Source organism: Cheilinus undulatus, linkage group 22 (assembly GCF_018320785.1).
Source record: "Cheilinus undulatus linkage group 22, ASM1832078v1, whole genome shotgun sequence".
Taxonomy (NCBI): Eukaryota; Metazoa; Chordata; class Actinopteri; order Labriformes; family Labridae; genus Cheilinus; species Cheilinus undulatus.
Genome location: NC_054886.1, coordinates 4,468,442 through 4,495,454, shown reverse-complemented (window position 1 = coordinate 4,495,454; position 27,013 = coordinate 4,468,442). Strand labels below are relative to the sequence as shown.

Genomic DNA, 27,013 nt, shown 5'->3' with positions numbered 1-27,013 from the left:
AATTAACACTTTGAGTAAAAGTTTGGACTAAAATGTAAGGACTTTTATGGACTAAACTTGAACTGAAATGTGTCTGAGTTTTCAATAACTAAAAGAATTAAGGAAAGAAGAGAGACCAAAAAGTGACCAAAACTGAAAGGCATTTAAATCCAAAGACTAAAGCTCAAAACCTTCCAAGCTATTATCTATGGATACCAATATGCTGATTATATTGTGCATTCCTTGTTTTTAACATCCCAAAATATGTCAAATAAGTTCCATGCAAAAAAAAGGCCTATTTTCATACTTTTTTAAATATCTTTTCAGCTCTGCATACCTGTACAACATCTATGCATGAGTCCAGGTAGATGGATCCTTTAGTCTCCTTGCAGTTCTTCTCATCCTTGTAGGAGTTGAGGATGTAGGAGCCGTCAGGGAGCTGAGACAAGTAAAAGTATCTCCTTTTGAACACCTGCAGTTCACAGAAATAGAGGGAAAATCATTAAGGTACATAACAAACAGACTAAAAAACTCAATAGAGAAAGACTGCAAAAAATGCAGCTCCAAAACAGATCCATCATCACACTCAAACTGATGTGCTGGCATGACTAAAAGTTCGGACTAAAGAGAATCCCTGCAGAGACTAATACACCTGCAGATTTCAGTAACTACGCTTCCCAGATGTAAATAACACAGCTTTAATGTCAGATCTGCAGTTGTAATGTCTTCCTTCATGTGTTTGTTCTGCTCTCTCTGTTTTGCTGTTGTTGATTCATCTGTTGCTGTAACATTGCATGAATAACAGACAGGACGTCTGGCTGTGACTCACCCTCATGGAGACAGAAAGGCTGCTGTTGATGTTGGCTTTCTGCAGCCAGCCTTGCTTCATGATGCCTCCCCTCTGGGAGCACAGAGATGATGAGTCCTGAAAGACACAAACACAAACACTGGAACTTAATCTGGACAGACTTTATTAAGCTGGTTAATTCAGGTTAATGATTCTGTCATGATAGGCATCCCAGATTGAACTCTACAGGGCAGAAGATTCTCGTGTGAGATTTTTAGCACCATATCTTCATCAAACACTTTTTAAACAAGCATATGACTGTGCATTTGCTTCAGAAAAAAACAATCCAAACAGATTTAAGATCAGATCAGGGATCAAGTTTACTGAAAAGGTTATTTGAAAAGAAAAAAAGCTGTAACAGATGCAGACTGAACATATGACTGCAAGTAACATCGGGGTCCAAAACCTACACACATGGACAAAATTGTTGGTACCCCTTTGTTAATGAAAGAAAAACCCACAATGGTCACAGAAATAACTTGAATCTGACAAAAGTGATAAATAAAAATTCAATGAAAATTAACCAATGAAAACCAGACATTGCTTTTGAACTGTGGTTCAACAGAATTATTTTTTAAAACAAACTCATGAAACAGGCCTGGAAAAAAGCATCTGTGAACATAGAGCTGATGTGCCTTGCCAAAAAGTTCCAGTTTTGTCTCGTCTGTCCATAGGACATTCTCCCAGAAGCTTTGTGGCTTGTCAACATGCAGTTTGATAAATTCCAGTCTCGCTTTTTTATGATTTGTTTTCAACAGTGGTGTCCTCCTTGGTCGTCTCCCATGAAGTCCACTTTGGCTCAAACAACGACGGATGGTGCGATCTGACACTGATGTACCTTGACCTTGGAGTTCACCTTTAATGTCTTTGGAGGTTGTTCTGGGCTCTTTTGTTACCACTTGTATTATCCGTCTCTTCGATTTGTCATCAATTTTCCTCCTGCGGCCACGTCCGGGGAGGTTTGCTTCAGTCCCGTGGATCTTAAATTTCTGAATAATATGTGCAACTGTAGTCACAGGAACATCAGGCTGCTTGGAGATGGTCTTATAGCCTTTACCTTTAACATGCTTGTCTATAATTTTCTTTCTAATCTCCTGAGACAACTCTCTCCCTCGCTTCCTCTGGACCATGTTTAGTGTGGTACACACCATGTCACCAAACAGCACAGTGACTACTTGTCACCCTTTAAATAGGCCGACTGACTGATTACAAGTTTGTAGACACCTGTGATGCTAACTAGAGGACACACCTTGGTTGAACATGTCCCTATGGTCACATTATTTTCAATCTTTTCTAGGGGTACCATCATTTTTTTCCAGGCCTGTTTCATGAGTTTGTTTTAAAAAATAATTCTGTTGAACCACAATTCAAAAGCAATGTCTGATTTTCATTGGTTAATTTTCATTGATTTTTTATTTATTATCACTTTTGTCAGATTCAAGTTATTTCTGTGACCATTGTGGGTTTTTCTTTCATTAACAGAGGGGTACCAACAATTTTGTCCATGTGTGTACATTCAGGAAGTGTATTTAACCTGTAGCTGCACAAAAACTCAACCCTGTTTTTTTGTAGGTTCACTATTGAAAGACCCCTCTTATAGAACTATTTGTGTTGCAAAACTATTGGCAAATATGTACTAAGATCTGTACACAAATCTGCAAAGAATTGCAAATATGTGCACAAATCTTCAAATGCGTGGACCAATTTGTAATTGTGGACTATTTTTCACAAGTTTATGAACAGAATCTGAAATTCAAGTGATGTACAAAACAGTGTGATGCATCAAACATTTATAAGCAGTCACATAATCGTACTGCCACCACACACTTTAGGATTATTAAGGACCAGCGATTGGTTGTGACAAGCCTTGAAGCGGGCCACAACCTCCAATCATACTTATGGAGCGGTGGGTAAAAAGGCCATAAAGTGGGCTTAAAACATCTACTGTGTGGCCAGTGTAACAGCTGCATGTCAGCTACAGTACATGTCAGATTATCCAATTTAAACCAGACATGTTTGCTACATGTGGCTACAACTTCCTGGTCACAGTGCGGTCTTTCTTCATGGTTTTAACCTCAATAGATCCCCCTACAAGTGACGTTAATAATTTTGTAACTAAACCAGGAAACACTCGAAATAAAAGCATTCTGTGAGTTCAAGGTGAGTTTCTCCACATTAATGCAAAACAATGCTTTTCTAGTTTGTACTTTGGAAAGTAAAAACTAGAAGTGTAATGTGTAAATGTGCGGTGTATCTTGCCTACCAATGAAAACATACAATCTCAAATTCCAAAAAAGCTGGGCGCTAGACTGCAATGCTTTTCAAATCTCACATTTTTTATTCACAATACAACACAAACAACATGTCAGATGCCCTAACTGAATTATTTCACAATTTCATGAAAATATTAGCTCATATTGAATTTGATAGCAGCAACATGTCTCAAAAAAGTAGGGACAGGGCAGCAAAAGGCTGGAAAAGTAAGTTTTACTAAGGAAAACAGCTGGAGGAGCATTTTAGAACCACCTGAGAGTGAAACGATACCTGCTCCTTTAGAAGGCTAAGGTTTGTAAGATATCAACCTCTAGGCAAGAAAAACAGCTTTTTCGTAATCTCCACCAAAAATAAAACGAAACCCACAACCCCTGAATGTCTAAGCTGATTGGTGGGAAATGTCAAACGAGCCTACGAGTGGAGGCTGTTGAATGCTGCCGCAGTATGAAGCAATAAAAACACCAAACTACAATATATTATAACATAATCATGTAAAATGTAAATACTGCAATAAAGATAAGCACTGATAAAAGGCACCAGTATGGTCTTGACTTGAAGTTGAACACTATTTTTGCACCAAATCAAATGTTTCAAAATCATGAGTACTCAGGTAGCTGGTTAGCTTGGTCATGCATTAAAAGCACTGTAATAAGGATTTTGAGAAATGTCTATAGGTCAGTGATTTTCAAACCTTTTTTGCTCAAGGCACATCTGAGATCAAGAACCTCAAAGCACACATCCCCATATCAATGCGAAGTTTCAGTATTGCAGGATTTTTATTTGATGTATAGTTGTAGTAAAAATGTATGGTTGTTCAAATTCACAACGCTACACCTTTTGGGAACAACTGAATCACACAAAAATACATGTGAAAATTCATATTTTTGCAGCATAGATTTCAGCTAAATCATCCTTACTCACAGCTGTTGATTTTGTAATCTGTTGTAGCAAATTAAAAACTTTTTGTTCCTGTTAGAGGCCATTTTTACACCATATGAAACAATGGTGCAGCAAGAAAATACCAGTAATACTACAGAAAATGTTAGTTTTCTCAGAGGTTTTTCCAATTTTATAGTCCTAGTAATTATGCATGGTTGTACAATTTCCCAAGGCACACACAGACTTGACTCATGGCACACTGTGCCTTGCCACACCATTTGAGAACCACTGCCGGAAAAGTGTGTGGGCACTGTTGAGCACTTTACTGTGACAGCACTCTTATCTAACACCCAAATGCAAACCCAAATGTGAGAAGAAGTTCACAAAAATACTCACAGAATATACAAAATGTACAATATACACAAAAGGCTGAAAATAAAATCATTTTTTCCATACAAGATAGGCTTCTAAACAGAAATGCCAGCATATGCTTTTAGTTTGAAAACCACAACCAAGGATATAACTGCACTCTTTATCTTGCCTGTGACTCATCCTACCAATGTGGATGTGTACAGATCTACTAAAACAGGGTGTGCATGGCTCTCTATTTATTTTCTTCCAGTCTATTTTTCAAGAGATGCATTCAGCTTGTAGTAGAGGAAGCCTTCCATTTACAAGAGTCTTAGTGTATGAAATGCATATATCAGTAGGCAGTCTGAAAGCCCCGCCTCAAGTGGAAGCTGCATGCCAAAGTGAAACACAGGCCATCACACAGCCATCCCGCAGCCGCCCATTGGAAAAAGAGCCAACTTGAAGAGTAGCTGAAATTAATTATGTGTTGATGATTATTAAGCTGTGGTACAGACTCTGAGGTGTCTGCTTCATGGTAAATGACTGAGGGTTTTGCTAACCAAAATCAGAATCTCACTAAGCATCCACAACAGTTATTTTGGACTAAAGATGCTCATCCCTGCCAGTGTTGTAGTACTCGAGTTCAGGACTCAGACTTGAGTCCGACTTGAGTCCTGATTTGGCAGACTCGTGACTCGACTTGGACTCGAGCGCTGATGACTCTGACTCGGAGTCGAGCTTTAACTGCACCAGGACTCGAGGATGAAGAGGAGGACTCGAACCTTTTCCGGGAAGACTGTTTTATTTTGTAATATTTGTTGTTTTTGTGTGAGAAAACCCCTCATAACTGACCAGTGTTCACGCAGCGCCCGGTGTGCGCTCACCTGCAAGCGCGTTCACGTGAGTCTAACCTGCTGTCTGTTTAAACAACCAGAGGAGAGAGCAGGAACAGCGGGCAAGCGTGGGTGACAGAGAGAGGAGCTGATAGGTAGCTTAAACCTGTACTCCTGCAGTAATCTACAAGAAATTAAACAAAAATGTAGTTGGCCTACCTTTGAATCGCGAAAATCTCAATCAGCTGCTCAGACTGGTCATATTAGCAGCTGTTGCTGCTGTACAGTAATCCTCCCCAGTCTTAGAGTGATAAAACTCTTAAACTTTGTAGTGAGATCCATTAGTTAAAAATATCAATCCATCGTTGAAATCTGCATTTACATTGGCAAGATAATGCTGATTAGTGAGCTAAACAAGGTGACATACAGTAAAACTATGATATGTTTGATGACAACTCAGACTTTAGAGTATCAAAGGGGGGACGAAGTTAAGACCTTTTTATGATATGTTCAAATGTCCCACACAGGAAATTGGAATTTTAGTTTTTAATGAGAAAGCTGAATAAATCCAGTCATTTTAAAAGAGGAGTATTTAGTATAAAACAGAGGCAAAGCATGAGCTCAGTTAAAAACATGTCTCATTTTTCCACCCTCAACACACAAAAAAATCATGTTAATATAACTCATACATGAAGAGTGTAACAGCTCCTCTTGCCCTTTAGAATAAAAAGTTGAAGAAATTCATACATTAATGAAACATCAGTGTAGCCCACCTTTAAAGCTGGAATGGCTTGAAAATAATTGATCATTTAATTTAATTTGGCTATAGGTTTTAGGTACTGGGGACTCGTCTAGGACTTGAACAGGGGGTAATGGGGACTCGACTCAGACTCAGGTAAAGAGTACTCGACACTGATTTTTCTTTGGTGACTAGGACTCGACTTGGACTTGAACACTAGGGACTCGAGGTTTGGTGACTTGACTACAACACTGGTCCCTGCCCATACTTGTGTTGTGCTTTGGTCCAAATATGCTTGTTTCAGACTCACACAAACTAAAATGATGCCAACTTCAACATCAAACTAAAGCCTTCAAAATAAAAGAGGCACTGCAGCAGTTAAGTCCATGTTTTAATGCAGTCTTTGAATATGACTGTAGTCATCTAGGGCACCCAGTAAGAGGGTTAACATAGGTCAGTCAGTGAAAAATACATCAAATCTAAACCCACTGTGTCCAGGCAAATCAATTTTCAGCCGAATATGTTTAGTTTCACATTATTAAGTCCTCATAATACAGCCTCAGTTGTGTCAGTGCAGCCTCTCCATCTCATAACCATCATGGGACTGTTCATGAACACAAACACTCATCACAAGGGAAGATCTCTGAGTGAGCACTCTCATTCCCACGTGTAAACATGTACAGATTCTGAGAGGTAATTCATCCGGCCACGTGGAGAAATTTACAGTACAAGGAGGGCCTGATTAAATTAATGCAAGCCTGGAGAATGACACTCACACTGGATCATGACACTGAGTGAGAGGGCTGACGTGTGTGCACAGCTGAGTTTAATCACATTGAAGTGACATTTTTGTCCTCCTTCCTCTCCGGCTTTGTCCTGTAATCTAATTGGCCGGCTCTTCCTCTTGTATCTTGCTCACATCCATACGTCCCTCCGATGTACATCGACTGCCAGCGGCTACTATGTTTACTTAGCATTGTCACCTAATCCCTCTGTTCTCTGAGTGCTTCAGTATTGACTTATTGTTATGGTCCTTGTGTGCATTTAAAATGCTGTATAAAAGGTGCAGAGAAGCAAACATTAGCAAAGATATTTCAACTATTTATGCTCTGAGTATTCTTCTTTAAAGCCAAGAACTGCAAGCACTGTAGGGAAAGACAAGGTAGAAGTGATGCAACAGTAGCACGGGCCATTTGTAGAAGTAACACAGCCATCTCCTTCCAGTCCCTGCAGCACAGCAGCATTTATTTTCCTTCAATTAAACCCTCCCTCTGCCTACGTTTATCCGGTGAAGGGTGGGGGGAAGGAGGATCGATAAAGGCTATTTATAGTGGGTACGAGGCTGCTGGTTTCTCTGTCCTGCACTCAGTCTTTCAAGGGTCATGCTGCTGTGTAGCTTGATGGACCATAAGTCAGTGGGAGTCTTGCTGCACAACTGAACAGCTCAATACTTCTCCAGGCGGGACATGGTTCCTCATTTTGCTCATAGTTTTGTTCTCTTAACGCATGCTTTATCTAAATGAGTTGTAAAGACCATTTATATTGACACTAAGCATGCTTTAATCCCATGTTTCTGCAGCTAATACTGACATCGATTATATTTACAGTTTTGATTTAGCTGCTGGTTTAGATTGGTCAGTCTACTTAACTGTGTAGTGTACTGGGACCTCCTACAGGTGGCAGTGTAACCTGATAAAACGATCACCAGTCATACTTATTCACTCAACAACATGCTTTTACTTATTTTGTTCAGCTGAGAAAAACCAAAGCCGTTATTAAGTAGTTTAAACAAATGATTGATAAGAAAAGCATGCAAAGGTGTTTCTTAGGATTTTATCAGTGAAACAGTTAAAATCAATGTTGATTTTTGATGCCAGTGTGTTACTTTTTCCTCTCTATTGGGTCCTGGGAGGTCCCCACTTTTGCTGGGTACATATAGGGGGGGCTCAAAAGGAAAAATGATTGGGAAACACTATCCTAGAGCATTGGTTCCCAACCTGGGGTCCAGGCCCCCATGGATGAAAAAGGGGCGCCAAATTTTAGGGAGTTGCAAGGCAGATCTTTGATTCATTAGCTGAACAATGCATGTCCCATTTATGTGTGTTTGAATGGAACTACAGATTTAGGCAGAGAGGATGTCCAAGACCATGAATGATCTGGGCACCCATGCACATCAACAACTTCAGAAAACATTCAACAAATTCAGTCGAATCATTCAAAAAAGAAGGGTCAACTCAGGTTGCTGACTAGAAGCACCACTCCAAATCTTCCAATCAGGTATTTTTGATTTAACTCAGCCAATAATGATCAGGTCGTAACAAATCAAGGCATCTCTAAGTTACACACCATGTGTTGTTCTGTCCTTACAGAGCTCAGTGATTCTACAGCAGACCGCTCATTCTCACTGTAAAATCGATGTCTGTGAAGTAACGCCGCTCTACTCACCTCATCTTTGGCGTCTTCATCGATTTCAAACACATGAGCAGGCAGCTTGTCCGTCTTCAGGCCTTTGCTTTGGAAAAAAAAAGTGAGAGTCATCAGTGTGCAATAAATCAGCATCCTTCCCTACAGTGCTCTCCCTGTGGTGAGCTCTGCTTTCTCTCTACTTCCTTAAGCGTGTTCTGCACATTTCACAGTGATTCCTCTGCTATGCTTGATATTTATGAGTTAGCAAATCTTTTGCCGTCTTGTTTTTTATTCATTTATCTTGAATTTTGATGGCATTTTAATCTTTTTTTCACCTTTTGTTCAATTTATGATCCAAGTGAAGGTTGCAGCAATAAAATAACTTTCTTAGGAAGCTCTACATCCATGTTAATATGGATTCAAAACATCTGGGCTGCACCTGCTGCTTTGAAGGGAATCTGGCTGAGCTTGCAGTGCAGTTATTTCAATTTGTAGGCCGTACTTGCTCTGCTGAGATTTGCAGCATGTCGTCTTGCAGCAGCGCCATGGGAGCTGAGTAAATCTCATGTACATAGAACTCAGAAGATGTTTTGCACATCTACAACCTAATTTCTCCACATATCCAGAGTGAATTTCTTCCTTACCTCGGCAGCATGCGGAAGTCACCAGAGTAAGCCTCATATTTGTAGTTGATTACGTGCCAGTCTGTGTTGTACATCTTGATGCACTGCCAAAAAGACAGCTGGATTAGAGGCAGCACAGAGGGAATATGACAAGCATGCAGAAACAGCAAGTTACCTAACAAGGCACAAAGTGTTTTCTTCTGACTGTGGCTTATGCAAGAGGAGAGAGATGAGATCTCAGAGCTGTAATCTTTCATTTATGAACCCCAAAATAAGTCTGCCTCTGCAAGGATTTTTGTTTGGTGTCCCTGAAAGCCAAGTGAAAGTGTCGTTGCTCAATAGCTGTTTAGTAAAATTTGGTTTATTTACTCATACAGCTGTTTAAAAGCTGTATTAAAGTCACAAGAGCACACTGACAGAGTGGATGAATGTCATAAAAATCCAATATTACATTTTATCCTTTGTAAAAGTGTATTACTCCACTGGATGCATTCTTTTTTCCACATTTAAACATTTAAATATCAGACAAAGCTAACCTGAGTAAATAGAAAATGCAGTTTTTTAATATAATTTCATTTATTAAAGGGAAAATGCCATCCAAATCTAGAAACCTAATAACTGGTTATGCCGGTTGTGCCACTCTTGGCAGGCTGTGCTTAAACATATCATCAGATTTAAGTCCAGGCTTTAAGACGGGGGGGGGGGCTTTGACCTGTCTGCTCTCAGTTTGTTGAAATTAGTTTCTCTCAAACTACCTAAAATTATGCTAAAAACCTAACAAATGGGTCATACCAAGAGGGTTGTCTGTACTGAGGTTATCGAACTTAGATGTACATATCACTGGCATCAGGCCAAAACCTTGTATCTCCAAAATCACTGCTTTTTGGGGTATGAAAAAAAACTGTATCTTAATTAATTTGACACTGAATAGTCACAGTCAGAATATTTTTAAGACTTTCATTGCCTTTAAACTGGTGAAAACTCACTTACAGATGTAAAGGGTGACCAGCAGCAACGGTTAAAAAAAAAACACATTAAAATCATGAAAACTAGTGATACAAGATTTGCCTGACCCCAGTGTCTTTTTAAATCATGATTCATGTACAACAGAGTGTAATGGCCCCAAAAAGATTTTAAAAAATAAAGAAGATCCACTAATTTTTTTTAAACAAAAATACAAAAAATAAAGATAAATAAAAATGGGAGGGAAAATTTTGAAATTTTTGATATAAATAAAGTTGTACATTTGGAAGAAAAACTCAAAATTTATTAGTTTAAAAAGTCTTAAATTTTAGCATTAGAGATTAAAAAATGTTACGTTTTTAAAACGTTAAATCTGCAACAGTGTGACATCATATTTAAGTTCTGGTTCACTTACATTTTTTTACATTCAATGTAAAAAAAAAAATCTGGTGTTTTTTCTCATAAATGAACAACTTTTCAAACTGGAGAATTTCAGATCCTTTTTCATTTCTATTTCTCTAGAGCAGCCCTAATTCACAGTTGTAATAACAGATAGTTTTCAACCCTTAAAACTAAGCGCATTGTCAGCGATGCACTATTGAAGCACTCTTTGCATTACCATAATTACACGACTGCTTTTGTTATCGGAAAAATTCAAACGGTTTCTGAAAGCTGAGAAATTATGCTTCACAGCCACAATGAGGTTATTACGTAATATCCCCTTTTCTTGCTAAATACCTAGCATCAAGTTCCCTCCTTTTTTGTATTTCTGTATTTTCAACTGTTAAAATAATATACAGCAGTTATTTATATAAAATGTAAATAACTGCCATATATTAAAAGTTCTAAGTATTGTGGAAAAATGGGCAAAAGCACTAACTCACAGGACATTTTCTGGGCCTTTTATGGTTAAAATAAGAAAAGAGTCCAGAAACTCAGGAGTTATTAGATTGATCTTTTGTCATTAACAAGTGTCATAGGCTTTTTATGTTGGGATTTTGTTGATGTAAACAACACTTTTTCTAAGTGGGTCTTGGGAAAAAGGTTGGGAACCACTGTTGAGGTCATGAACTGATGGCAGAAAATCCTCCTTCATGATTTTCTGGTAGAGAGCTGAATATAGTAAGTGGTCCAGGTCCTGAAGCAGCAAAGCAGCCCCAGACCATCACCCTGCCACCACCACGTTTGACTGTTAGTATGACGTCCTTTTGATGAAATGTTGTGCTATGCCGGGGACACACACCTTCCAGAAAGTCCAACTTTTGTCTGGTAAGTACACAGAGTGTAATTCCAAAATTCTTGGGGATAATCGGGAGGTTGTTTCTGGTCAGCAGCGAGGCCTGCAGGTCTTTAGATGTTGTTCTGGGTTCTTCTGTGACCCCCTGGATGAGTCCTCGATGTGCTCTTGGAGTGATTTTGGTAGGCCAGCCTCTCCTGTGAAGGTTCACCACTATTCCAAGTTTTTTTGCATTTGTAGGTAATGGCTCTCACCATGGACTGCTGGAGTCCAAAGCCCTTTCAAGACTGATAGATGTAAATGACTTGATTTCCAGTCTGGTCTTGAATTTCTTTGGGTGGCACCATGATGTGCAGCTTTTTGAGATCTTCTAGCCTACTTCACTTTGTCAGACCGGTTTATTTAAGGGATTTCTGATTCAGCAGGTCTGGTGGTAATAAGGCCTCGTGAAATTGAACTGAGCTTTCCAAAATATGTGGTTAATCACAGTTAATCCATGATTTAACAAGAGGGGATGATTAAAAGGGGGGTCAGGTAGGTCTGGATGGCTTTTCCCTTAATAAATGAGATCATCATTTTAAAAAACTGCATTTTGTATTTAATCTTTGTATTTGTGACAAACATGAAAAAAATGTTTTCTATTTATTTGGCGCATTGTACTAAAAAGGTGTATTCTGTGAAGATGTGACTTTTCAGTCCAGCCATGCTTATTCTTAGACAGAACTGCATAAGAACGAGATGTCATGGCTATAAAGTGTCACATTCTCATACATGACTGCTGTGTTTTAGTACCTCTTTGGCAAACAGACTTCTGGCTTCTCGCTCAGCATTCTGAGGCACGGAGGGAACGACGGTCCTCCTCTGCCGGGAAATCTGGGACTCCTGCAAATTCAAGACACACACGAGTAAAACGAAAAGTCTGACTGAGATATTGGCAGTTCTTCTTCATTCTTTTAGCTGCACGGCAGGAAACTACAAGCACAAGGCAAAGAGAAAGTGAGGAGGAGAAAACACGAGACAGAAAAGAAACAGATGAGTGTCAACAGGAAAAAAAATAGACACAGAGCGAGATGTGACTCTAAACAAAACCACATGTGCGGGAAGCTCCGCTAGCTGCTAGGAGAGGTACCTGTGTGGATTGTATTTGACCCAGCTGACCTATGAATAACTGAGCCTGGCATTTTGGGGATGAACGGTGATTAATGATGGGAAACCTTTCCTTTAGAAAGTGATATTTTACAGCTCTTTGTTCCTGTTTGACTCAGACAGCTTAACGAGAAAAATCTGCTGATTCGGCGGCTCACTCTGGAGATCTCAGCCCAGGTGTGCTGTTCATAGTTTTAAAAAACGTTGGCAAATGGGGGGAAAAAGACTGGGGAAGTTCTAGTAAACTCATAAGCCACCTGGAATTTTTCAAAGGTAAGTAGGTAAAGGGCCTATGCTTATTTTAGTGTTTTCAGTGCAGCATAGGTTGTAAAAACACGCTCTGAGTCAGCTGTTCTGGTCGCCTGTGCTCTCCAATGGAAACAGGCTAACTTTTGGAACAGTGCCTCACATGTCAATATCATTTCTCACTGACCAATCAGAATTGAGGAGGCAGGACTTCTGATAATGGCAGAGTTGAATCTAATCCAACTCGCTTTCAAAAGTATAAAGTTTACATGTCTCCAGCTTCTCCCTGCACAGTAAAAACTGGAGTGTTACTATCTCAGTATGCCATGCACAAAGAATAGCCATATGCAGACAAGGCTGCCCATAAGGGGGGATAAAAGGGAGAGCTTTCTGGGGCTCTGCCAAACTATGGCAACATGGAGGTCAGGAAAATCATGGTTAAGTTAATGTGAAAGTCATTAGCAGTTTAACACACCTCAGCAGCAAAGAGATGAAACTTAAAACTTAGACTGCAAGGGGAGAAGAAGGTTTATAACACTTGAATTTGGATTTCAAAGCATTATCTCTTTTAAATTTTGTAACACCGCGATATAACACTGTTACTGTCAAAGGCAAAAAAAATACTGTGATATAGGAGAGTGCAATATGTGGAAAAAAATCATATCACGATTTCTTAATGGTCAGATCACGATCTTGATTTTATCACGATTTTTTCATTTAATTTTTAAGACAAAATTGTTTGTTTGTTAGTGACCAGAAAAAACAACCTTTTTCACTGAATAATTTTTCAAATACTACGTCAACAGGTCAGGTTTTTGTCGAGGTCTTCTCCCACATTATGTTTAACTTCCAAACATTTATTTTCTTGCATTCTGATCTATTTTCTGGAACCAATGTCAGAATTTTTTGCCCCACTTTAGAATAATTATGTGCGTGTTCTGTGTTTTTAAATCTACTTTAGTGGTTATTAGGCACATTCCCAGCAGTGAATTGGGATGAGGGGTGACGTAAACGTCTCACCTGCCTGCTGCTCATGAAGGCGAGAGGAGGAGGAGATGCAGGATTTGGTGCTGCACCATGCATGAATGTAGGCTAAATGCAGATTGTGTAAATAAATGTTTTTGCACACTGATGGTTTAGAAAACTAAGACACAGCTTCTTATAAGACTGTAACTCTGCAGATTTTCCCTCTTTTTACTTGTTACATCTTTTTAACTTGTTTTTTTCACTGTTTGCTTTTATCTGTTTTTTTACGGTGTCCTTGGGTGTTTTAAAAGGTGCCTATAAATAAAATGTATTATCATTATTATCATTAGTTAGCAAGAACTAAATCTTAAGTTTCACTTTTACTTGCAGCGTGAGTCTCCGCTGCATCAGGAAGGAGGGGGAGGGGGAGAGGGAGCAAAGAGTTAGAAATAAAAGAACCTATTCTACAATAAAACAGCTTAAGCAGATCGCCGATACATTCTATTTCTTCACGATCTGAGATCGTCTTATCGCGTGCCCCTACTGTGATATATTATATAAGTCCATATATCGCCCAGGCCTATCGTGCAGCACTTCTTCAGAGATATTAGACCAATCTTTAAGAATGTAAAAACCTCTCTGAGGAAGTCAGAATCCTGCACAGCCTACTTATTGGTCAATTAAAGCCACTGGACTCCAGTAACAATGAGAATTTACCTCAAAGAACACAGCTTTACTGCCTCAATCGGTTTGTTTCTTTCTTTTTGTGTGATACAGCCTTTTTTCCTGGTGAAGGATCTTATAAACAGGTTTATACACACAAAAACAATTCATAAATTCAGCAGAAGAGCAGCAACTTCCCTGTTTACAATGTAAAACTTCTGTTTAGGTAATGAAGATAGTGACAATGTCAAAAAAAGGTGGTTAAAAAAGGATATTACCTCAAAAAAGTCCTCTCTCTCTCATAAACCTGTCTGTAATATCCTCTACCATAACCAGCTCCATTTTTACAACTTCTTATTTTAAAATGTAGAGTCTGGGAGGGATTAGAGAAAATAATTTCCCTGTTTTTTCATAAAATGCTGTTTGGAGGGATCAGACTGTGGGATAAACCCCACAGCTTCCAGGCTTTTCCCTTTATCCTGAGGAGGAAGATGACCTCAGAAGGAGCAGGTCCAAGAGACATGGAGACTCACCGAGACATCGTCGACAGGGCACAGCAGCAGGTCTCTGTGGGGGTCACTGTGGATCTGGGCCTTCCTCTGGAACACCACGGCTTCATAATCCAGAGGTTCAATGATCTTTGGCTGCTCCTGGGAGAGGAAAAACAGACAGAAAGCAACACATGTACATTAAAATCCACATTCTTTTGCATGTTTTGACAGCTTTGTGTTGACTGTGGATCTGAGAAGCTCCACTTACAGCTTCTATTTGAGATCAGTGAGCAAGAGCTGAGCTTTTTTCCACCGACCATGTTAAGGAAAGCCACACAAGATCAGAGAGTCAACCCACAGAGTTCACGGGACTGTCAGAGTGCACAGAAACATTTCTACAGGCACAGACAAAAGGGATAGCATGCGCCATGACAGAAAGGCCAACTAAGGTGAGAAAAGAAAAACAGTGATGCAACCATGAAACAATAAATTCATCACATGCCCCGCCACACTTCTAGCTGAGCATGGCTTCCTGTTTTTGAGTTTCATAGAGAAGTGAGTGATATGAAATCAGCCCCCACGCTGAGTCTTAAAGAGGCCTATGAGCTAAAACCTAGCCTCCAGCATCTAGGTCAAGATGTGATCACAAGTACAACCCCAAACCCCTCTGAAACATTCTGAATTAATTCCAAGAAAGTTCCTCTAAAAGCCTGAGCTAAGCTGTGATGAATAGCTTAACCAATAAGCCTTGGCTGCGCGACGGTGAGCAGAGGAAATCAGACTGCATGGGTTTGATCGGCGTCTGTGCCACATAGCTGGGAAGCAGCCCATAAATGTGTGGGAAATACAAACAGGACGCTGACACCATGGGGTAAAGGTCTCTAAAAGCTGTGACTGCGCCCTGCAGCAGGGAGAATATGAGTCAGGCTTTTTTCCACTTTGTTCTCTGTCATATTTGTAATTCAAGAGCTGAGGTGCTGTTTTTCTACTCAAACTGTACAACTGAATGAATGGACCCTTAAAGCTCCTGTGAGCAGTTTTTAGCTGTTAATGAAACTGCAAAAGCAAACCAGACCATCACAGAGAACACTGATGAAGTCTGGGTAATTATTATTTTATATGGCTTTTACACAGCCATAACAGCCTTTTTTATTTTTCCTTTATTTTTATTATGAGTTGCAACATTAAAAATAAAGAAAGTTTTTTTCCACAGAAACAAGACAATATTTACAGGACAAGCAGAGAGAGATATGCTGCCCTACTTTATCCATAGGGGGCGCAAAAACAAGGAAACCTAAATGATAATCACGGGAACAGAGAAACTCAATACCACTGAAGAAGATTATTAAACATGAATGCAGCAGCTGCTTTCTTTTGTTCATTTTAGGGCTGTCAAGCAATTCAAATCTTTAAGCGTGATTAATATCAGAATTTCTGTAGCAAATGGTGATTAAACTCCCCATTTATTGCATTTTGAAATTTAACTCTTTGGCATTTAAAAGGACTTTTTTTCTTTTTCCATTTTTGCACAGTCTTAAACCGGGCATGCGCTTTGCGACTGAATCATTTACAACACATGACCACCATGCAAAATTTAAGTGCTCAAACTACATGCCAGGGGTCATCAACTACATTTATGCAAAAGGCCAGCCTTCATCCTGACAGACACTGTGGGGGCTGGACTTTCAAACAAGTTCAAATAAAACCATTATTTTGGTCTAATTAACAATTTACAGTCTTTAAATGTCTTTTTACATTTTAAATGTTCACAGTTTTTTTGTCTGAGATCACTCCCTATGGTCGATACTGCAGCAAGTAACAAGGGGGTGGTTGAGAAATTTTAGCTGCATATCTCTGGGGCAGTCATGGTCAATCACTGGGTTTGTCATCAAAATGCTGAGCCATGATTGGTGGAAAACACTTGCAGGAAAAAGATCTTTGGTTTTGATTATCTGGCCAATAAAACTTTATTCTCAAAGCAGGGAGTTAATGCAGAAAACTTTAAGCAGCAAATTTAATAAAGAATGGACTAAAAAGTCCGCATTTACTATTTACTATGCATCATACTCGTCATTGATGGCTGACAGGAGGATTTCTTCTCCCTATGGGGGCCGGATGGGAAGCTTTGGGGGGCCTGATATGGCCCTCGGACCACCAGTTGATGTTCAATGCTATTTGGTCTGATGGTTGGGCATGACCTGAGGGCTCACTGTACAACTGAAAGCCATACAGACTGTGAAAAAATCTATGGAGTTTGTTGGACCAGCTGGACTAGTATTTAGTCATATCCTCTCTTTCCCTCGCTCTAGCTCTCTCTTTCTATCCCACACACACAAACAGCATCAGCATCCATGTCAGCTGGAGGTCCTAGGATAGGCAGCTGGATAGGCCTCTTTCCTGCCCATTTATTTCCTTCACTGTTGGAGGGTGGAACATTATAAAGGCATCCCTGCATGCTGTTTTCAAGATGATAGTAAAAAAAAGGGGAAAAAAACAAGTTTTCAAGGCTTTCCAGGGAGCACATGGCTAGAAACCCCCATATGGATGGACACATAAATGACAATGTACATTGAAAAAAAATGATTATTTTAGAATCAATCAATCCATAATAGCATGAATCTGAATATGAGGATGGAACAAGCTTCAAGCTATAAAGGAGGCAACTGGGTGGAGGAGGTTAAGCTTGTAAAGCTGCTGCAAAAAATGAATGTATTAAACTGCTATTTTGACACATTTCAAGTTTAAGAAGCATTGCAACTTCTGCTATTTGTAAATTGCGGCAGGCAATATTACAATTTAATCTAATTTGCGTTTAATTGCCCAGCCCCACTCAAATATCATGTCTGACTCTTCTTTGAGTGTATACCTGTGGAACTGCATTCAACACAGAATCACGTCATGATCGGCGTGGGTCATCAGGACTGATGCCTAGGACTCCACCTCTCTTCCCCATAGCTGGATGGTCATGCTCGGGGTGTCCTGGCTAATCAGCAACAGTGTGGGAAAAGCCTCGATGAGAGGAGGACTGGACTGAGTTATCCACAGTGGACGCTTCTGTCATTCTTCTGAACTAATCCAAATAAATCAATACTTGGATTTCACTATTTTAGTGGAGGTTACAGTTGAGATCATCAGTTTATGAGGACTAATATGGGATAACTGATGGTAAGACTCAATTTTAATTTGTAATTTTAACGTGGATTATAGTTAACGGAGCACTGATTAGCTGTTGGTTTGAATGATTCATTGGTGTTTTCAGTGGAGGATGGTATGTGGCTGTTGTAAAATGTTAAGGTAGCAGCTAATGTGCTAACAGGCTAACTTGGAGCATTTAATGGTGCTAATATGAAGTCAAGTGCTGTTGTTTATTAAAACAGGCATATATTGAGCAGCTGACTGTATGTACATAAGGGAAAACTCAAACTTTCATCATGTTAGTCTTTATAACTTACACAAAGAGAAAAAAAGAGTCTCTCCATTATTAATTTCCAGTGTCTGGTCATGTGTAATATGTGACTTGCAGGCTGTAATATCAGGGTAATGATGACTCCGAAATCAGAATGTGTCTCCAGACCATTTTAGTGCAGACTTGAAGATGTATCACAGGATTTCTTATTCACGCATTTTGCTGCTGTTAAATGCAGGTTAATGGTAGCATACAGCTATCTAAAGCAAATGTCTGATAGTTGTTCTAAATGGAGGAAATTCTTGAGGGTCATTTTGGCAGGAGACAAAACGTCCAGCAGAAACTTTGGTAGACAAGTGTAGAAAGTTTGAAGAAAACCGTATGGAAGCATTCTAACAATAACCTGTTCACACGAATGGCCTGGAAAGCAAGGGATGAACATGAGGCCTGATGAAACTTACTTTTGACCTCCGAAATCTAATCAGTTAATTCTTAAATCAGGGTGAACATCTGTGCAAAGTTTCAAGGGATCTGTCAAAGCATTCATGCAGTATCTGGTCAACAAGAGTGGTCCAGACATACTCAGGTATTGTCAGCATAGAGGCATAAAAAATAACCCTGGCAACTACAATTGAACCAGGTGTAAAAACATTGTCGTATGCAATCCATACACTCAAGCCTGTGATTTAAAAACAAAAGCAGCAGCCTGATATTTTCCCCTCATGCCTTTTTGTCTCTCTTCTGTCTTTTACATTCCTTCTCAGACTAAAGCGGGGATGTTTACTTGTGCAGTCATTCAGGCTCTGAGCTCTTACACAGGTTGAGTTTTTTTTTATTTTTATTTAGTTGACTACAGTCTATGAGATAAATTTGGATTATGAAACCATGAAATGTTCTGATGACAGCCAAACAGATGTTTCTGATTTGTCCCCCTCCATGGTGATTCAAACCAGCCTTTGATCAGCACCACAGAGCAGCACATTTATCCTGAATAATAAAGGCCAAAAATCTCTTCAGCTGGGTCTAATTAGACTACTTAACATTCAAAATTGGTCCAAAAGGGACTTAACTCTTTTATAAACAATTACTGCTGCAAAACAACAGCAAACTGTGCTGACTTTGCTAGAAAATATATTGATTTTTGTGCAGAAAAATCTGTGCTCTCAAACTGACTGCCTACCAAGGTCTTCGCTTGAAGAAAGTAGCTAAAATCTCACCCTTGCCTCTTACCTAACACTGAAAAGAAAAGTTTTCCCTTTCCATGTTCTCTGACCAATAATTTGGGCTGTGAATTGAGCTGGTTACACGCACATGTTCCCTTCAGATTTTTCCATCAGACCCAGACTTTCTTGGCTGTCCACCACAGACATGAACCCTGCATTTCACATTTTTGCACCACCAATGGAAATAAAAGCCTAATGATACCTATAAAATGTGAGATGCAGGATGTGCCAATTTCTCTATGTTCTTGTATTGTAATACAATTTCTCTCTGTTTTTTGTAATCTTTTCCACATAGAGTGGCTACTGCAAGAACACCAAACAGCGACAAAACACCTACAAGTCTGTTGAAAACATTACACACGGCTGGGCTTCTCTGTTTCCTGTCATGTGCAACAAGCTGAACCGCAGCGCTGCAAGTCAGAGGCAAAGCTGGTGGCTCGACTGCAGCGCTGATCATGTTACAGAGGGAGGGAGGGGAAGCTGGCAGAAAGAGGAGGAAACACAGAGGGAGAGAGATAGTTCTGCTTTTATAGAAGAGAAAGAAGCTGAAGAATCACAAGCAGGCAGTTGTGAAGCCACAGTGGCAGTGATTGAGAAACGCAGAGATGCTAAAACCCTGCAGGATGTCGCTTGACACTCGGGCGTAACCGTGTGATGCAAACTCTTTCCCATCCTGGACAGTCTTACTCTAGTAGTCACACTTTCTCTGAGCCTGGCAGGAGATCACTCGAACACTAATAGCAGCACAAGGCTGACGACGATGATGATAGCATTTCCAGATGTCTGTGACCCATTACAGACAAGCATGTGTGAGGCATCCAACATGACTGAGTGCATGGTTGAAAAGCAACATACAGTGAACAAATAAACAAAGATATGCAAGTCACACATGAAGGCTCTCAACTGTCCCACAGCTGACCCCAGTAAATACCCCAGACTGTATATATGAGCACTGACAACACCTGGATGGAGGGGAGAAAAGCTAGCATCATAACCCTCCTTATCTACTCCAAAACTACATGGGCACATGCAAATATGGATTCTTCCTGTAGCCATTTTAAGGATAGGGAGGGACTGTAACAATGTGGCTGTGCGGCAGTGAGTCCACTCAAAGTGATTTAAGCAGACTGTCCAAAACCTAAACCTTTATGACATGTGCCCCTGATTTCTGCAGAACAACCTGAGTTGATTTGGTTTTTTTTATACTGGCTACATGGGTGATGAACTCACAACTTCAATGCCATAATCTCGTCCTGATGAGCTACATCAGAGAAACAGAGAAGTGAGGGGTGGTTTCTCTCTTGAGGACTCATCAGGTTTGTTGTCAGAGCTGTCTGTCTGTGTGCAGTATATCAAGCATTGGACTAAGTTTGAGAGATGTCACCCATTTGGCCACTGAAGCCTTCTCTTGAGGCCAAACTGTGGCAGTAACAATATGGAAAACACTGCTTCTGAGCAAACTTTCAGTCAACTTAGAAAACAAGCAAAGTGGTGGAGTTGAGGCAGGTCAAGACAAACAGCTACAGTGTGCTGGTTTGCAGTCATGTCAGCCATGCATCACTCATATCCTTCAAAACAAAAATCAGCAAAAATCTGCCTGATTCCATGTCTGTCATCAGGCGATCTGAAAAACACTGGAAAGTGTTTGAGGAAAATGAAGGCTGGTTTAGTTTCACTGCAAGCTGGTAAACAATGGCCGCTGTGATTAACTTGGATGAAGCGGCAAGTTTTTTTTTAAACAGAAATGGACATTTCTTTTTTAAAGAAATGCAAAGAACTGCATCGAAACATTTTCTTCTCCTGACCTGCCTCTGCATGAGTTAGCAGTAAAGGAGATCAACAGTGTGGTACTGGATGTAAAATTCCCTTTCATTTTGGCGGATCTAATTATTAGCCATATTGTCGGAAGAATCAAAGTTAGACTAACCACGAGATATGTGAGTGTGAAAGAATGATATGAGCTCCTGTGTAAGACAAAAGTTCAAATGTCTGATTAGTCACGTTACCAGAAACCATGGGAATGCCTGCTGTGCCAGAAAACAAGTACTAGCCACTATCAATGACAATAATACAAGCCAAGGTCGTATGAAGCAGCATATACGCTACCTACAGTACACCTAAATAAAGAGAAGTGTGGGAAAAGGCATATTTACAATTTGAAAATTTGTGATGGATTTGGGAACATAGTTCCTTTATACTTGGAAAGAAATATGAACAGTCTTCTTGTACCTTTGCCTTGTTCTCGGCCATATTTGTGCCAAATCGGATGTTTTATGAGTAGCTGATTTTGCCAAATATCTATGGTGGGATCTGAATAGTGAATTTTACTTACAGAACCAGAGCCTCCAAAAAAGTGGCAGGCATTGTTAAGTTTTATTAAGGGTTTGGTTTAGTAGTACTACAGGCTGGTAAACATCGACTGTAGCTGGAAGAGTTTGATCAATGGTTGTTTATGTGACATCTAATGCTAATACAAATGCTAATGCATCTAATGGTTGGGTATCGTCTGGGTTTTTTCTAATACTGGTACTAAGTCAATACTTTTAAAATAGTTCCAATACCCAAGGATACACTATTATTGTATTACTGCCCATTCCCAGTGGACAATCATAAAAACAGGCTAAAAAAACAGGGAAAAAAAAAATTGCAACATGATCAAGCAGTGATTTCAAGCATGTCATGCAATTTGAGTGGGTAATTTAGTACAAGATTTCAATTTACTTTCATAAGTCCAGAGATCTGGGATTCAGAGACTACTTTTATATAAATATTAAGGTTTTATCTTTTTTTAAAAAATGAGCAGTAGTGTTTTGTTATAATACAATTTCCAAAATTGAATAACCAGAGAGCAGTTTGTTTAAACTGAGACATTTCCAACAAAACGAGAATTTTTGTATATATTAGCATGTTCTCCTCGCAAATACTTAATGTTTAACATTTTTAGTTATAAACTATTCATTTCTGCCAGTAATTAAAGTGTTCTTGTCAGTGACTCTCACTGAAGCTGGCATACATCTTGTTCAGTGTTCAGAGAGAGACTTAATAAAATTTGAGTTGTTAACAGTGAAAACCAATTTAGTTGACTCTTTCCAAAAAGAAACTTCACAGAAAGGAATCGATAATGGCATCAATAAAATCTTACCAGTTCCCATCCCTAGCTGGCACCGGGGCCATGTTGGTGCCAGATTTCTGTACTTATCGCTAATGCTGTCACAGCCTGCCTCATGTGGACACTGGAGGAACTGCAGTTTTTTGCAAATGCCGACTGCCTTCTGTTTTTGAAGACTGGAGGCTGCCCTTTGATATTACGGCAGACCTCAAACTAGGATAAAACACTTATTTATCAAGACTCAGCTCTAAAAATGTCTGTAATTCTTGACAATTTATGCAGTTTTTAGATATCAAGATGGGTGAGGACTAGGGTTGGGTATTATTTGAGTTTTTCTGATACCGGCGCTTAATTCTTTATATGGTGCCAGGGCCTTAAAGGTACCTGAATCTGTACTTTAGAGAGAAAAACAGTGTGTTGTTAGTCAGCAGGAGAATAAAAGCTGTCTGGGTATCTTGAATGGTTCACAGTATTATTTTTATAAGCCTTATTGCCTTTTATATTAAATGGTAGGGGCTCACGTTGAGAAATTAAGTATTGATATCTATGGTGTAATTCAGTCTGGTAGGTATTGGATGTGTTGGCACCAGATTTCAATACCTTCACTAATCAAGACTGTGTTTTTTTCCTGAAATTAAACAAACAAAATAGATAGCATGTAATTTTAACATTATGTGTGCAATTCAGTACAAAATATTTTAACCAAAGCTGCATATGCAGTGCACAGTTTATGTAAAAGAATTCACATTATTTTATTTTTTTCTTACACAAACTTTTTTCATTATAAGGGAAATAAAATAGCAACTTTAAGCCCTATATTTGAAATCCAAGCTCTTTTAAACCCGCTGAAATTAGTTTTATAAAACAAACATTAAAGTTCAACATTTTCAAGGATGTCGAGTAAACATACAGGTGCACCAATTATGAAAATTCAGGCCAACACATATGTGTAAAATAACATTTTAGCCACTTATACCAATGTTTTTCATCTGTGTCACCATGAAAACAGATGAGGGCCGATGTTATCAGCTGATACCAGAGTTGAACTGATGCATCAGAGTGTCCTTTATTTCTAGCACCCATACAAACCCTGTATAAGTATGAGTAAGTGTGTTTTTACTCACACTGGGACAGTAAATTCCTTAGAATGATAAGCTGAAGTGTAAGAGGAAAAAACAAGAAGAAGAAAGGCGTTCTTGGTATTATTTAGAAACAATCTTTTTTTTTTTTTTTTTTTTTTGCCCATGGCATACAAAATAGCCTCTTACATGTTATGAGATCAGCTGATCTTGCCAGCCCCAATCAGCTGATGGCAAGCTGATTCATTCATTCAGCATGCTATTGATAAATCGCACTCATGCTGCCATATTTAAAGTGCTCTAGCCTGGCTATGCTTTGCTGCTCCTTCTGTAAGATGCAACCCTCCTCCACCCCAGCTCCTCCTTCATTCTGCCTCTGACTTCATAAGTGTCATAATGTTGTTGTGATGCCTGCACTGCTTTGGGTTTTTTGCTGCTTTTTCTTCCTGGCTTTCCTTGCGGGCACAGGAAATGTAGGAACATGTGGTGTAGCCTATCTTCTTGCAGACAACATCAATGGAAATGTGGTGCTTTTCCTTTAATTCTAATGTGCACTGGTTCAGCTTCATCATCCTGTTATGCTGTTACACAGGCTAATTATTGGCTCAAACTGTGTTGTTGTCCAATGTCCACTTATCCTCTAACTTAAACTTCACTAACACTGTGACCAAATATGGAGCTTTTACTGCCCTCCTGTACCCAGCAATGCAGCAGCAGGGACAGCATGGTGGGGTGAAATGTCAAACAGCCTCAGTGGAGTACTTCAAGCATACAGTGTTTTATCAACAGTGGATTACTTGTCTTCCTATAGACAGACAAGCTTCATCTGATGTCACTTAAGCCTTTACTGTCATTATTGTCATACATTAACTATCACAGAAGCTGGAATCAAGTCTCTTTCTCCTCTCCACTGCTGACATTTTATTTGACTTTCTGCTTGTAAACAATAAAAACCAGCTTGTTCACCTAAAGAAAGAAGGCTAGAGAGCAGAAGTAAACATGAGTGACTCTACAGAGACGAAGAAGTCAAGAAAGATCCCGGTCACAGTGGAAGCATGGTCGCAGCATGCCTGAGGGAATCCCCATGTGAGAGGAACGCGGGTCATGAAACCTCCACAAAACAGCGCTTGTTCTCAGTTACCAAGGCAACCATTCAATCCAGGAAACGAGCAGCCAAAAACCTGCGACTCTTACACAAAAACACACATATCACACGTGGCCGGCTGCAGACATGGACACACTTCAGCCTCTGTTACGGAAATCAAAACCTTATCACATGATTGTAATCCCTTTGCGTCAGAGTGCTAAAGATGATCATCATAAGACCGAAGCCTAATCCCAGAGGAACAAGAGTTTAAGTTTGACAAAGTTATCCAGCGAAAGTCTTTAAAGAGTTAAAGATTAATGGCTGGTATGTTGGAGTTGTCACTCCTACATAATGACAGTGGGGCCCCTCTGAATGTGTCCAAAACAATTTATAATCCTGATTAACATCAGAATTCCTGTAGTTAATCGCAATATCTCCTTCTTTGTCACATATTGCATTTAAAACTTTTTTTTGTCATTTTCGATTTTTGTACCATTCTTAACTAAGGTTAACTGTCTGATAGACTTGCTTTAATTTTGAAAGAAAATAAGAAACTACAGGTAGATCAAAGATTAAGACATGAACTCAACTATGGAAAAGGAGCTTGTTATGGATTGAAAAAGAAAATATGGAAGAAAAATGTTTGATATCACAAGGTCCAGATGACTTTTTTCTTGTCCAATGAGCTGTCTGTGAGTTTTTAAACTGAAGTGAGACACAGAGGAGCAATGGCGGACTTATTTTGCATCACTGTGGCTGCAGGGAGATGCTGAAGTGGCTTTATCAAAGTGTGATGGAAGAAAGCATAGAATTGATCCACTTTTAAAAAACTTAATGCACTAATTATGGACCTTTAACACATTACGGCTGATGTATAAATACTGACAGTCCTAGTAATTACACATCTAAAGAGCTATATCATTGACTCAGACTCGGACAAGACATGGATCACTTTCCAGATCACTTTGTGGAAGAAAATCTAATATCGGTATGGTAGCCCTGAATGACAAATGCAAAAACATTTTGCAGAATGCATAAGGAAAAAAATTTGTTTAAAGACAAAAGGGCACTATAACATCACAGCAGTTACACAGCTGAAGAGTGTTGGCATCCCTTGCCATCAGAGCCTCAGGGCGCAGGGTTTGCACCCCCGCATCGCATGGAAACGCTACTAATGGCAGATCTACATAGGGGGAGTACTGCAGCTGCAGACGAGCAGGGCAGAGCCCTCTTGGCCTAATCTTGCAAGATTTGGAGGAAATTTGCACACAGGAAATGCCAATCAGGTGGGTTGATTGCTGCTGGTGGTGCTGAGGTGTACTCAACCAGTTCTCAACAAAACCACTGAAAGGCTGAAATTCACCACAGACTCAGCCTTGTGCATAGTGTGACGGGTCCACTAGACAAGACTGTGTTGCGCTTCTGGTATCTGAGCATGTGGACAGAGTTTTTCATCCCTTGGTCCTCCCCATCTTTCTAAGCTCTGGTGAGGCATGAAGGTTGACTTATTAGATGCACCTGCTGGACTCTTTTGTGACAGCTTCTCTTTAGCGCATTTTTGGGTATCATTGGGAAGACCATGTGTCAAATAATGACGTGCTCAGGAGAGTAGAGATGGGAAGGATCAGCTGCTGGCACTTCTACAGGAACCTGCAGGCTTTCCCAGACCTGTCCAGCAGCTCCACACATACTGGGTGCCCGGGTTCCAGTGGGTGGGGCCAGGCCTCAGAGGAAGCTGCAGGTATCAGCTGGAGGATACCTGGAAAGATGGGGCATGGGCCTGGTGCAAGCTTGGACGATGGCCAACAGTAGGAAAGAGCAGTGCCAACCCTAAATCTGCTTCCATACTTGACCTGACTAAAATATTTAGTCACATAAAAAATATTAAATATTAAATTGCAAAGCTATTTAATAAAACACCAAAAAGTTGCACAAAAAATTCTGAGAGACAAAAAAAATCTAAAAATAAAACAATTGAATCAATACAAAAACATCCGGTGAATCTTTTTTCATGAGGTGGTTTAACATCTCTCAAAATACTTCTGAGTTTTACAATCCTACTAGCATTGAATGAAATATTTTTGTTGTTTTAATCAAATGTTTTTTTTCACATTTAACAAAATGCTTTTGCGTTTCACAAATTCTCTAAATGTTTTTTTATGTTCTGCAAAAATGTTTGGGGCAACGCGAATATTTACTGCTTCCTTGAATGTTTTTGTGTTTGACAAAATGTTTTTGCGTAACTTTTTTTTTTTACATTTGAATGCACAAAATGTAAAATTCTGCCACCAAGAGACTCTCATTTAAAAGAAAAACAGAATATGATGAGTGCAGACCAGTTCTGGTTAGCTCTTCCTGTTTACTTCGTGCTTCGAAAGATACACCTCAGAGGGTGCATTTACTAAACGGAAAACTGGCGTTTTTGTTTTCATTCATAAAATTGGCATAATGAGGGATAAAAAGCAC

General features: G+C 39.5%; 1 protein-coding gene across 2 annotated transcripts in view; it reads right to left on the bottom strand.

The window, feature by feature from the left end:
• Nucleotides 1–27,013, bottom strand: part of dock11 (dedicator of cytokinesis 11) — a 147,471-nt gene that overhangs the window by 119,288 nt on the left and 1,170 nt on the right. For both annotated transcript variants that reach the window (XM_041779093.1, XM_041779094.1), the window contains exons 2-7: nucleotides 14,686–14,802; nucleotides 11,924–12,013; nucleotides 8,953–9,035; nucleotides 8,348–8,414; nucleotides 809–904; nucleotides 317–451 (exon numbers count right to left, since the gene is read on the bottom strand). In XM_041779093.1, coding sequence (XP_041635027.1) covers nucleotides 317–451; nucleotides 809–904; nucleotides 8,348–8,414; nucleotides 8,953–9,035; nucleotides 11,924–12,013; nucleotides 14,686–14,802 — 588 coding nt within the window. The remainder of the gene's footprint in view (nucleotides 1–316; nucleotides 452–808; nucleotides 905–8,347; nucleotides 8,415–8,952; nucleotides 9,036–11,923; nucleotides 12,014–14,685; nucleotides 14,803–27,013) is intronic.